Source organism: Sphaerodactylus townsendi, linkage group LG05 (assembly GCF_021028975.2).
Source record: "Sphaerodactylus townsendi isolate TG3544 linkage group LG05, MPM_Stown_v2.3, whole genome shotgun sequence".
NCBI lineage: Eukaryota > Metazoa > Chordata > Lepidosauria > Squamata > Sphaerodactylidae > Sphaerodactylus > Sphaerodactylus townsendi.
The window spans coordinates 68539802-68553866 of NC_059429.1; the positions used below are offsets into that span (position 1 = coordinate 68539802).

The 14065-nt window shown below is 39.7% G+C and overlaps 1 protein-coding gene across 5 annotated transcripts in view; it reads right to left on the reverse strand.

Annotated features, from left to right (window-relative positions):
- The window catches only part of ELAVL4 (ELAV like RNA binding protein 4), a 139287-nt gene that overhangs the window by 40140 nt on the left and 85082 nt on the right, over nucleotides 1-14065 (reverse strand). For all 5 annotated transcript variants that reach the window (XR_007244452.1, XM_048495708.1, XM_048495709.1 and 2 more), the window contains exon 3: nucleotides 13622-13725. Coding sequence is in view for 4 of the 5 variants with exons in the window: in XM_048495708.1 (XP_048351665.1) it covers nucleotides 13622-13725 (104 nt within the window). In the remaining variant the exon portion in view is untranslated. The remainder of the gene's footprint in view (nucleotides 1-13621; nucleotides 13726-14065) is intronic.

Below are 14065 nucleotides of genomic sequence, written 5' to 3' on the forward strand. Positions count from 1 at the left end.
CCATGATAACCACCTCCTCAATTTATTAGTTTGATCGACAAATTTTGCCTTCATATATTTTAACTTTTTTCTCCATTTCCAAAATACATAACATTGATAGCTGGTTTTGTAATTCCTTTATTTCCTTAACTAATCTTGTGTCAAATGGTGTTTCTGTTATTTGTTTTTCTTTTTCTTATTTTCTTCTTTAATCTTTAATTCATTTATTTCCCTTTATTTTTTTAATCTACTCCCTTCCTTAAGAAAGAAGCCTCTTATGTAAGCTTTACATGCTTCCCACACTATGTTAATTTTTTATTCCTGGTACCCAATTTATCTGCAAAAAATCATTTAATGCATTCCCCCCATTTATTATCTTTTCTTTATTTACTAGATACTTATTCAGCTTCCACAATGACACTTTCTTTTTCTCCCTTAGTTTCCAAACTAAAGGATTATGATCAGATAATATTGTGGCTTCAATTTCAATGGTTTCAGTCACCAAACTAAGATCTTTAGTACTCATTACCATATTTAATCTCAAATGTACTTTAAAATGTTCAGAGAAATATGTATATTCCCATGACCCCAGTTAAATTTCCTCCATGTATCTTCAAATTCCAAAAGTTCACAAAATTTTAAAAAGGACTTTGGTAATTTACCTTTAATTTCATTTCCCCCCTTGTACTTTGTGGTCTAATTGTGTCAAAATTACTCAATTCCAATAGCCAATAACAATTACTCCATTCCAATAGCCAACTGTCGTATTCTAAACCAATAAGCCTATCCAGTAAATCTCTATAAAATTTACTTTTATTAACATTTGGAGCATAAACCCCTACTATCAAAGATTTCAGTCCTAACCACCTTACCTCCACTCCTACAAATCTTCCTTTTCTATCACTTATTACTAATTTTGGTTCCAGAAATTCTTTAGCATAAATTACCACACCTTTTTTATTTTTCTTATCTACTGCCACAAATTCTTGTCCTAACTTCTTATTTTCTAATAGAGATATATCTTTATTACACATGTGCATTTCCTGTAAACATATCATGTCATGATTATTTTTCTTCAAATAATGAAAAACCCTCCTTTTTCGGGGTGAACTGAGTCCACTTATATTACAAGAGAACACTGTAGCTTCCATATGTTCCATATGTTGTTGAAAATCCTTCCAGGTCTTCCCATTTATAATTAATATTCATTTTTGTCAAATAATGTGTTAAAAAGGCATAATCTTTTATTTTATCCAAAATCTTAGCTGGGATTTCTTTCAAAATAAATATTTCCTTGGCCTCCACTTGCATTTTCTTTTTAGAATTTTTCTGTAATATTTCATCTTTTGTCTTCATTCTGGAGAAAAAAACAGTATACCTTTTTTCTTTTCCTTGTAATCATTTCTGCTTAAGTTAATTCTTATTATCTTAGGCTGTTTCCGCACAGCCAGAGGCAGCAGCTTCCCACCGGCATAAATGAAGCTGGTGGAGCATCAGGACTGTTCGCGTGGTTCCATGCAGGCAGTCCCCATGCCGACGCTACCCGCAAAGGTGGCTCCGCACTGATCCGCCCCAGGTGTCTGCTAGGGACTTACCTTGCCTTCCTCTGCAGCTCCGGGCAGCTGGAAAGACACGCCCATGTTGCCCTCTGATCCTCAGGGGTCACAAGGCAGTGTGGCCGTGTCTTTTCAGCCACCTGGAGCTGCAGAGGAAGGCAAGGTAAGTCCCTTGCAGATACTGGAGGGGCCAAAAGTGGCGGCCTCATGCCGGTGTGGTTTGCACCGCACCAGCGGGAAGATGCTGCTTTAAAAAATTCTCACTCAGGGAGTGAGGCTTAAAAGTGGTGTCTTCGTGCCGCTTGGGTGGGCCCAGCACAGTGCTGCTGCGGTGCAGCATTGCCTGCTGTGCGAACAGCGCCCCAGGGATGCTGTGTTTTAGCCGTCCATAGGCCACTGTTTTCTGCCTGTGTGAAAATAGCCTTAGTTATGTCTTCTTTGATCACATCTTCCTCTACATCTAAATATCTTGCAATACCTTTTACCATCTCCTGTTTTATATTTTCACCTTCCTTTTCTAGGATGCTGCGAAAACATAATATATTTTGTTTCTTGTACAATTCTAATAAAGCAATGTGCCATCTTTTCCATTTCTTTGTCAGTAGCAGATAACATTCTCTCTGTTTTATTTTGGAAGTCTTGACTCATATTTTCTACTTTATTTTCAATTCTCTTTATGATTGCAATTTCTTTCTTAATTTTTGCCATCTCTCCCTCCAGTTTACTAAAGTAATCATCAAACTTTGCCAATTTCCCTTCTAAATTAGCAAAACGCTCATAGATTCCTTTTGCATAATTGACATCATTTCTAGTATTTGATCTGCTTTGGAGTCATTTTCTATGCTGTTTTTCCCCTTAACTTAGACATCTTACTTTTCACTACTCAGTTTTAACAGAGGAATGCATTAATTTCCTTAATTAAGATAGTAAACACAGTCTCTGTTTCTTTCCTTTATTATGCATCTCTCCAAGCCCTAAGGCCTCTTTTTCCAGACCCCTTTACAATACTTCCTTAAACAAAGCTTAAAGCACATAAACTCCAAAAAAACCCCCCTCTGCTTTAAATTGCAGTCAAGATGTTGTGCTGCTCTGCTGCTCTGTTCACCTTCAGCTGCTTTTATTCTCCGGAACTGCAGCTTAGAGAGACTTTATTGCAAATCGAACTTTTCTTTAGTTCCCCTTTTGACACCGGCACCCACCTCTTTACTTTCTTTGCTAGCATTTTATGTTGCTTTTCACAAGTAAGTCTCTTCCCTAGCTCCAACAAGTTCAAAGGTATTGCAAAACGCAGCAAGTTTAAATGCTCACCCATGCTTGGCAAGTATATAATGCTCTTTGCCATAGGCTTTCAGCTGTCTCTAGTATGGGCTTTTCCCTGAGGTTTCTTTCAGCCTCTATGGGTGGGCACTTTGACGCTCTGCCATCTTCCGTCACTATGGGAAGGGAGTAAAATCCACTCCTTAAATATCCCTTTCATTATGGGAATCTCAGAGAGTGGGAAACAAAACAAAGTGTGATTCCTGAGCTCATGCTCAGATGCAACTGGAAGTCACTCCATGTGATCAGGATCACTTCCCTTTATGTACGGACTCTTGCCAACTTTGATTAGCAATAAATCCCTTTTGTTATTCCATCAGTTCACCAAGTGTGGTTGGTTAAGTGCGGGGGGGGGGGTGTCATTTCTTCACAATGATGATCCGGTTTACTTTGGAAAAGTTTTCTAGAAGTTGAGATTGTTCACTCTGGAGAGCACATCAATTGGTTCTTTTTTGGAGAATACTTGACTTAAAAATGCTGGCAACATACTCTGTAATTCTTGTTAAGCTGTTTCATTGCTATATTTTTGTATAATATTTATAAATGTAGATTTTAATCTCAGTCTAATGTAAACTGAGATGTAGAATGATATAAAATAGCCAGATCTTCTCAGATCTCAGATGCTAAGCAGGGTAAGTACTTGGAAGGAATCTGCCAAAGAAGACTCTGCAAAGGAAAGCAATGACAAACCATATCTGCTTAGTTACTTTCCTTGAAAACTCCACCAGGGGTTTTATAACTTGACTGTGACTTAATAACACTTTACACACACCCACACACACTGTAAGCCACTTTCAACGATTTTGGAGAATGGGGTACGCATTTTAAAATGCATACAAAATAATATTTCTCATATCAAATACACTTGTTCAACCCAGTGGAAACAAAACATAACAAGAGTAATGAGCTCAAGCCTCTGCAACACTCAGAAACCAATTATGAGTAAGAAATAGAACAATTATCCATGTATGCCTATGTCCTGTCCTAAAACAGAAATGAGCAAACTAGATCAAAATGCTCCTAAATTGATACAATCCATGCAGGTATTTTAAAAAAATTATCTTGTTCCAATTCAGCTTCAGGTGCTTAGTGTGAACTACCATGATATTAGGAATATCTGTCACATATTTATTCAGTTATATCTCTGTAGAAACTGCTTGTTCAGACGATTACAAAAATACCACAGCTTACATTTCCAAAATTTCTTGGTATACTATATAGTAAGAGAGAGGAGGGGCAGGCTGAACACCTACGCAGACTTGTCTGAACTGTAATCATTACATTTCTTAAACAAAAAATGAAAACATCTTTTCATTTTTGTACTTGGGTATAGAGCAGAGATTCCCAAAATTGGGGGAGGGGCTGTTGCTCCCTTTGTTCCCAGCCCATCTTCCTAGTACCCCCACCTCCCGCACACAACATCTGAACACATGCCTCTTTCTTGGTATTAGGTCTTGGGCAAATTCAAAACAAGTTCTAACACTGTAAACACACATATGTATTTCACGAATAAAATATGACCTAGTAAAAGTAAACCAATTGATTGAGCTGTTTTAGCAATATGAAAGGGTGAAGGAAGGAAGGAAGGAAGGAAGGAAGGAAGGAAGGAAGGAAGGAAGGAAGGGAGGGAGGGAGGGAGGGAGGGAGGAAGGAAGGAAGGAAGGAAGGAAGGAAGGAAGGAAGGAAGGAAGGAAGGAAGGAAGGAAGGAAGGAAGGAAGGAAGGAAGGAAGGAAGGAAGGAAGAGTGTGAAAGTGAGAGTGTGACAGTGTGAGTATGTGTGTTCTGACTGTTACCCAGATAATTCAACATATAAGAAGCTTCGTTGGAGGTGAGAAGTGTGTGTTTGGCTTGTCGCCAGGGATGTATCTACAGAAAATGGTGCCTGGGTCAAGCACTGAAATTGTACCCCTCAATATCTGACACCTCTGAGCACCCCAAACTAGCAGAGGTACAGTGGCAATATCACTTCAGTTTGCCTACTCTAGTACTTAATCATAATCTCTGGCTTTCATGACAACATTGAAACTTCACTTTGCCTGCTCCAGTATTTAAGCATTGACTTTCATGACAATGTTGCATGAATTTAGAAATCATTATTAAAATCAGGCTGAAATCAATTTACAGTTTTAATCCTACCTAACAAAGAACTTAGCCTTTGTTAACAGATTCTGGTATAGCTACACATTTGTATACTCTAACATGACAAGTTTTCAGGCCTGCCTGGAAGTTTCCAATCCTAGGCAGGAGAACGCTCTGCAACCTGCAGTCCCTGCCTCTCTGACTACTCGGAATGCTATTCTTTCTTTCTTTCTTTCTTTCTTTCTTTCTTTCTTTCTTTCTTTCTTTCTTTCTTTCTTTCTTTCTTTCTTTCTTTCTTTCTTTCTTTCTTTCTCCCCCCCTCCCCCAATATCCTGTTAGGGTCTGGGTGACCTGGGAGGCCACCAACCCTAGTGGCCCTTCCTCAGTTTGAGTTGGGAGCATTTGGTTCAGAAGGAATGCATTGTTTCTGAGGGAGGATGGTGGGTAGACATGGAGGCCTGACTCTGCAGAGCTCAGGATGTGTGTGTCAAGCCTGCTTCCTCTGCTCATGCCCAGCTATCAGTCGCCACAGCTTTGGTCCACTACAGGAGCCCAGCCAAGGATCCTGGTGGCCAGCCTATGCCCCATGCCTAAAAGGGTGCAGGCTGGAAGGCTCCCTATGAGGAAGTCAGCTTACCTGCCCACCCACCTCACGGGCTGCTTTGTAGGGCTGGGGATGCCACCTCCTCTCCTCCCCCCTGCCAGACAGCGGGCCTTTTTGCCATTACCGCTGCTGCACCAGCCAGCAGCGGCACCTGGCAGCAGTGTGGGCCAATGCTTCTTGCGGTAGGGCTGGCTGCTTTGTAAAGGCTGTAGCAGTTAGATCTGGTCTGCCAGTGTTTCATTTGCTTGCTGGTCCAAAAATCCCTGCACTGACTCATACTGCCCCCAAATTCTCTGCTGTTTCCCTACTGCCTAACTGCCTGCCTTGATGCTTCAACTGGCCCCAGGAGGTGGTAGCACTCACTTTAAGAATTCCTAGTATAGAGTCTAGAACATTTTCAGGTATTGGACAGATAAATTACAGTTACACAATACACTCTCACTGTAACATATTATTATATTTAAAACGTATGAGTTTGAGCAGAAGCTAAAGGGCACAGCCACTTTTGGGGGGTGAAGGTTCATTGGCCAATTCTGCATGGTACAAACATACTGTGTCGACACAGAGAAACATTCCGGTTTGGACATGGGTCCTGTCCCTAAAGCAGGATTGTCCTGCAATATTTCCCTCATTCCTGGTTTTTCAAAAAGCATGGAAATGACAATATTTTACAAAAATCCCACATTGAACCCAGTTCCATTGGAACACTGTGGGCACCCAACCGCTTTATTTTTCCTGCCCACAGCCTGTTCTCCCCACCTTACATCATATCAGTTTCATTTCTGCTGAGCAACTGATCGGCATGGCAGCCTGCCCTTTCTGAAATGTCCCCAAGCACATTTTCTGACTACGACAGTGATTGAGTGCCATTTCACCAAAGTGTGCATGACAATGAATTCACAACAAAGTTTCAATGCTTCAGCCAAGCAGATGTTGCTGCCACTATGCTCTTTGCAGGCTGCATGGCCTACAAGTCCTGGTGGCCTTTGAAAACAGCAAGTGAGCTGGTGCAGGAAAGCATGAGTGCTCATCCCATTTGCGCTCGCTCTCACCAAGTACCGCTTGCTAGCTGAGCCACAGCCTGGCCAGCCTAGTCCCATGACTCTGGGGTGTGTGTGTGAGGAAGCGCCTGCCTGGCAGGATGTCCTCAAGCACCCCATGGCGCCTTGGCATGCATGACAGCCTCAAAGACCAGTTTGCCCAAAGCACCCTACAGCCCTCCTTACCGGCATGCCTCCTCAGTGAAAGGGGCAGCTGAAATCGAATGTGTGTGGCTCAAAGCACAATCCTCCTTATTCCCCGTACATGACTGGTGCAATATCACTTGAGACGTGACATGCACATATGGACCAACGCCATGCCGCACTTCCATCCCTAGAATGCTGTTTCGCACTAGGGCTGGTGATGGCCTGGAGCAGCATCACCCTGACCTTGCCAACTGTCTCATGTGAAATAAATCAGAATATTTCTTCCCAGCCTTAACTGGATTCCTTCTTGGAAACGGGCACCCATGCGAAGGGACAAACTGGAATAAAATAGACCTGGATTTTAAAATACCAAATGTAATTCATTATTATACTGTGCGGAAACAACCATATTTTAAACAGGCATGCCAAACTTTGCCAAATTCAATGTGGCCATCCTGTCCAGACAAGACACAGGAACAGTTGTCTGCTGAATTCTGTTCATCATCCTACAAAAGGAGGTGAGACATCCCTTCTTAAATTTTACACAATACAATTATTTTTCATGCTTAGTATTTACATAATAAATATACACAAGACATAGAAAGCTATTTCATATCCATCAAATCCCTGTGGTTATTCAACAAAACAATTTGGCACCACTTTTTCTTTGCACTTAAAAGTGAAACACTAGATATGACAAGCATTTCTGTTCATCTTTGAAGGAAAATTACAGCCTATATAGCTCCAGTTTGGGCCATGCACTGAAGAGGGAGGCAGCTTAAACCCCCTAATTCTGCACACTGGACCAAGTTTGAATACTGAAATCAGGCAGAGTGATAGGATTAAACCTTCTCTCTGTACAAGCTTGATCTGAATCAGGGCTGAAAACAGCAGTAATTTAAATTTTAATGGAGATCTTGATCACATATAGTTTGATGCTGAGTTCTAATAAACTGTTGGGAAAAAGTGAGAGCAGAGAATATCTACGATCCTCACTAGTACCTTCTGCAGATGGATCACTGAATCCCACTCTATGGATTGTGCAAATCATAGTTTGGTATGATGTCTGAACTGAACTACTATAATAATTTCTACAGGGAATTGGATTGTATAACTCTTGGCTTATTTCATTTCTAACATTTGTTCATATTTATGAGTGCATTTGTTCTGTGTCCTAGCCTCCCAAATTACTATTGTTCTGCTTTTCAAATATTTGTCTGTGGTGGATTTTGCACAACATAAATATAATGTCCTGTAGTTGGTTTAAAAAGATCTGTTTTGGCACTTTGTGTTTCCACAGCATAGGAGAACACAAATACTGCCAGCCAAAACAAATATTTTTTCCTGCCTGCTGCATGGAAATCTTGTCAGTTTCACAGTTGCACCCACCATTTTGTGTGCTGCAGGAGATTCTCTGTGTAGATGCCCCATGGAGGTTTCCTCTGCTTGCAGCTCATCCACATGTGGTTTTGCTGTAAAAAGTAGATGAATAAAGTTTGGGTTTTTAGTGATCCCACACACATCATTTTTCCTTTTTTATTTTGAGGAGGATGTCTATGAGGATGTGACATGACTAGATAAGCTACAACATGCACATATTTATTTCACTGTAGCTTTGCATAGATCCCCCTCAAAACAAAAAAGAAAAAATGACACATGTGCAGAAATGCTAGGCAAAAAAACCCTTTATTCATCTACTTTTTACAGCGACACTACATGTGGATGAGCTGCAAGCAGAGGAAACCTCCATGGAGAATCTCCGTAAAGAATCTGCTTTCTGCACACAAAATTGTGGGTGCAAGTGGTGAAAATGAAAGTAGAGGTTTGGGCTGGAGAAATAAAGCATTTCCTACATGCTTTTGTTTGCTCAACAGGCAAGAAATGTCTTCAACCCGAATTGGAGGGGAAAGATTAGTTTAGTGATTTTTGAAAAATCTGGGTTGAGAGAAATAAAACAGGCTGAAGTCCTTTTGGGGAAGAGAGCTGTGTGAAGTTCAGTTCATACAAGATGTATGAAAAGAACTTCACACAGATCTGCATACAAGATGTTTGGAAACTAGATGGGTGTAACAAGGACAGTCAGAGGCGTTCCTCCCATTGGGCAAAGTGGGCAACTGGCCAGGGCCCCAGCTTGTGGTGGGGAACAAAATTGCAGGTTTGCTTGCGGGGGATTTTGTATTTTCAGTGTTTTTTCCGTTTTTGGCCTGCAGGGGGCACAGATTTTAGGCTAGCAGCACCAAAATTTTAGGAATTTTCTGGGAGATTCTCCTGATGATATGATCTGGGTTTGGTGAGGTTTGGTTTAGAGAGTCCAAAGTTATAGATTCCCAAAGGGATTCCCAAAGGGAGTGCCCCCATTGTTTCAAAAGGGAGCTAATAGGAGTTGGGGCTGCACCTTTGAGGGTCCATAACTTTGGACCCCCTGAACCAAACTTCACCAAACCTGGGTGGTATCATCAGTAGGGTCTCACGAAGATACACTGAAATCTTGGTGCTGCTATATTAATCATTGCACCCCTGACAACAGGCACCCCCTAAATTTCCCCAGTTTCTCTTTTTAATTCCACTCCCTGCCAATGCTTATTTTCTTTCTTTCTTTTATTCTCTCAATGCCTAATAAAGGTTGTTGTTGTTGTTGTTGTTGTTGTTGTTGTTAAATCCACCCCCTTCGGCATGGATTTAAAGGGAGAATCTGAGGTCCCCAGTTTTAACATTGAAAGGGATGCTGTTTCAGGGTGGGGGAGAATCCACCACAAAATAGCATCACTTTGAATGTTGTTTAAACTGGGGAGTCCAGATTCTCCCTTTAAGGTGGATTTAAAAGAACAATCTGGGCTCCGTAGTTTAAACATCATTGAAAATGATGCTGTTTGGGGTTGGATTCCAGCATCACTTGTTTAAACCTGGTGCCAGCGATAGTGGGGAGGAACATGAAACACTGCAGTTCCCATAATGGAGGCCTTCAGCTGTGTTGGTTGAGAGCAGTGCCAGGCTTACTTGCCAGTCGAGGTGACAGGGAGAAGCAGGATCCACAGCTAAATGAGGGAAGGGATTGCCCTGTGAGTATCGAGGATGCCCATTGGTATGCATGAATTCTCATGCAATTCCAATATGTATTCTCAGTGCATACCGTATAAACTTGTATATAAGCCAAATTTTTCAGCATTTTTAGGCTGAAAAATGCCCCCCTCCCCCCCCGCGCAGAGCCACAGCCCTTACTTATGAGTGGCGAAGCCTTGTCCCCCTCACTAACTCACACCTTCTTTCTTGCAGGCTCAAAGTTTAAGGCATTGTTTCAGGGAAGCTGCCAGCTTTCTAAGCTCTAAGTCTACAGGGAAGCTGCCTCTCGAGGCAGCCTGTCTATGGTTTTCTTAAAAGGGCAATGCTGCAGCATTGCCCTTTTAAGAAAACCATAGACAGGCTGCCTCGAGAGGCAGCTTCCCTGTAGACTTAGAGCTTAGAAAGCTGGCAGCTTCCCTGAAACAATGCCTTAAACTTTGAGCCTGCAAGAAAGAAAGTGTGAGTTAGCGAGGGGGACGAGGCATTCTCTGCTTCACTTTCTCCTGCTTTCAGCCACTTTCCCTCTCCCCAGACCCGTGCATGCCATCTTGCCCCTCCTTAAAAAGCCTCCCAAAGGCTTCTGGGGTGCTCCTTTCCTCCAGCTGTGGGTCCTTTGCCAGCTCAGCACCCTGCCTCCTGATGGATCTTTCCCACCCTTGGCTTATACACGAGTCAATACAATTTCCCAGTTTTTTTAGGTAGAATTGGGTGCCTCGGCTTATATGCGGGTCGGCTTATATGCGAGTATATACGGTACTCTAATATAATTACTAGGGATACCATGAAAAACATGAATTATAACTTCTCTGGAAATGGCTTCAATTCATTGTTATCAATTTCATGAAACAATGAATCTTTAGCAGCAGAAGTTCTGGTGTGGAACTATAAAGCACTGGGATAATTTCCACCCCACATCTCTGTACTCTTCTGATTGTTGAGAAATGCAGACCTGCACCAACTTTTGACCTGTTGTCTTGACTTGACATGGACCTCTTGCAGACACTGGTACCCTAACAATATGTCACATGGGCAGTACTGGTATAGAATAACAATAAAATTAGGAAGAATAAAGAAATAACAGTTTGTCTATGTTAACTTTCTATTTTGCATTATTTCACACTACATGTGAAATTTGAGTAAAAAGCACTTCAAACCATAAAACCATAAAATATACCCTGAGTCGTTGCCAAAAAACTTGCAATTAGAAGAGGACCATAAAGAGGGAAGTGGTCTGGGACATACACAGAAAATCAAAATTTTAGAATACAGACAATACAGTTTATCCATTTATTCAATATAATATGATGCCATTATTCAGGTGGATGTTTGCCAAAAAGATTTCTAACCTGAACATTCTCTATCAGTGATTATCCATACTTGGTTTACATTTGGACAATGTATTCCCCTATATGCAGATTATTAGCTAACATTATTAAAATATTTTCAGTTGACCGAATTTCACCTTAACTTAATTATAATTGCTATTGCTCAGACGGTTCTCCAAGAAAACTCTGTACTTCCATTTCAAAGCAAATCTGTAGGTTTAAGGGGTTGATCTAAAGGGTAATGTACTATTTCACAATACAGTTGAGAGATTATAGTTTCCTGAATAAAAAATGCCCCAGTTACAGAAAGCTAGGGCAAGGGTTCTAGTTTACTGTTCTTTCCAATATGATATTTTTGATTGTGGTAAAAAGGTGGCTTTTTAAAAACATAAAATATTACACACTGGGGATAGCCAACTTAAATATATCAACTTTAACATTACTTCTTTCCCCCATATTTAGTATTAAAAAGAAAACCAAATAGGAATAATAGTTATAGATTATAAAAATTCATGTTCAAGTCACACCTGAAATTATTTTTGTTAGAGTTCAAAATAAGAATAGTTCAATTAATATTTAAAACTAAGTGAGATAGCCCATCAATTCACAAAGCACATACTGAGTTCACTGTGACAATCTTAGCTACATTTTTGGACTATCATGTCTGTATCAATCTGGTTAAGCACTGATTTTTTCCCTTACCAACTATGTATGTGCCAGGTGGAAAGTCAATCTGAAGAACAGGCATGGATGAACATAATCCTCTTTAATGAGTTTTGACAGAAAAAGCTGGATCATGATGGAGAAAGTTACAAGGGCACAGAGAAGTGGCACATGAACAAATGAACTGAGATGGTAAAACCTGGACTTCTGTGCTTTACACACAAACCATAAAGAATAGAGTAACTGGAAAAGGGGAAAAGCGTGTGTGTTTTTAAATGAGTGCTTTCACTATACTGAGCTAGACTGTGTTATTATGTTTTTCCTATGACCTTACAGCCAACAATCTCTATAACCCCAGAACCCAAATATCTACTTTTAGAGCCTTTAAAAATAACTATCCAATATTATAAAATATTAAAACATCTGAATTAAACAAAATTTGGGATGAAATTTTTCCTTCTCATAAAATATAAACAGGTTGTTAAAAGCATGAAAGCATTACAATATCTTATGATTTTTTGCTAGAAAAATGAAACCATTCATGCATTATGTAACTGAAAACCTGATCTTAACCCATCTATCTGTATACGAGCACACTTTGAAGGAGCACACTAATATCAAAATGGCACATGTTAGTTGATAACACTTTGAGTATTAGGATTCTGTTTATCACCTGTGTTTTCCCCCTATTTCAGCCTACAGCATTAGACCAGTAAAACAACTAGAGCAATTAAAATATAGGTGGAAAATTACCAAGCCTTCAAGAGAATAATCATACATAAAAGTGATCATAGCACTACAGCTACCACAATACTCAATCTTGGTGGAAATTAGGTGATTAAAATACAGGCTGTAGTAATTTGGATTTTTTTTCCCTGAACAGATTACTTTTCCCTTTGCTGTCATCCAAGACAGGCAAAGGAAGGAGCATAAACCACACTTTAACCTGGCAGTGGATAAATAAGTTTCTAGCTTAGTATTACATTTTAATACTTGGCACTTGATAAGAATAGTTTCATACTTCTAATTTAAGTGAAAACTGCAGGCGCTCCTATATTAAGTAAATTTATACAGTGGAAGAGATACTGATGTTGGTACCTGCACTTTATTAAACTGACTTGGAAAAATGTGCATTTATATACATATAAAATAACTGTTATATTTACATTCAATATAATATGCATGCAGATTTATTATGATTCAATTACTGTGGTGGGAAAAACCACTCCAAAAATGCACCATTACTGTAAACTATATATTTTTTCCATGCCAAACGATGGTACAGGACAGCTAATGGAATTAAGGAGAATAAATAATTATTATCTTTTGATCTTCATTTCCATATGAAGTTTTGGTTTCTGGCAACAAATCCAGCAACGAACAACATTTAACTGATATCAATGTGCTACTAGAAACTGGTACTTGATCTTGTAAAAATTTGGTTTTGATCAGATTTATCTGAGGGTAACTGTAGATGTATCTTGAGAACCAGATGCCTCTGGAATGCCCAGAAATCTCATGGTGAGATGATGGGTAGCAAAACCTTATGCAACTGCTATTTATATTTTGGCTATGATTTTTATGGGTTGCTTTCTTACACCGAGTTTGACAGCCTGGCCTGAAATCCTGTAATAGTCATTTAAATAATTTTCTGCTTGTTTTTTAACAAACAAAAATAGTAGCAGCTTGAAAAGAAGAAAAAGATGCCTTCTATACTTTTCTTTTGTTCTAAAAGAATAACTAGCTGTACTCTTTGAGCGTTAAAATGCCACACTCATGAGATAGCCAGACACTGTCTAAACTACACTCTTCCTCCTGAATTTAGCAAAATACTCTTTGTATTCTCTTACCTTTATGGTTTTGGTCTGGAGTCTGAGTCCATTTAAAGTGTTAATGGCTTTCTCTGCATCCTTTGGATCAATATAGTTAACAAATCCATACCCTAAACTCTGCCCTGTTGAAACATAAGAAACAAAAAAAAAAGGACTCAGTATTCTTTGCAGCACATGTGTACGATTTCCAAATGGGGAATTGAAATCCTTTTCTCTAATTACCTTTTCCACCTAACTTTTGCTTCCCAAGGCAGACAATATACCCATACAACCCCACTGCTGTCAAGGAGAACTACTTATAAATATGTTTTGTGTAATCATGGGAGTCTAACAAGTTCCTGAGTTTTCTAGCCTCATAGCATTTTAAGGATTTTTCTTAGTGTCCTTAAAACTGAATGATATGCATTAATATAATGAAGATTCATTAAGGTGGTAACACCTTTTCTTCTGTGAGATTCATAT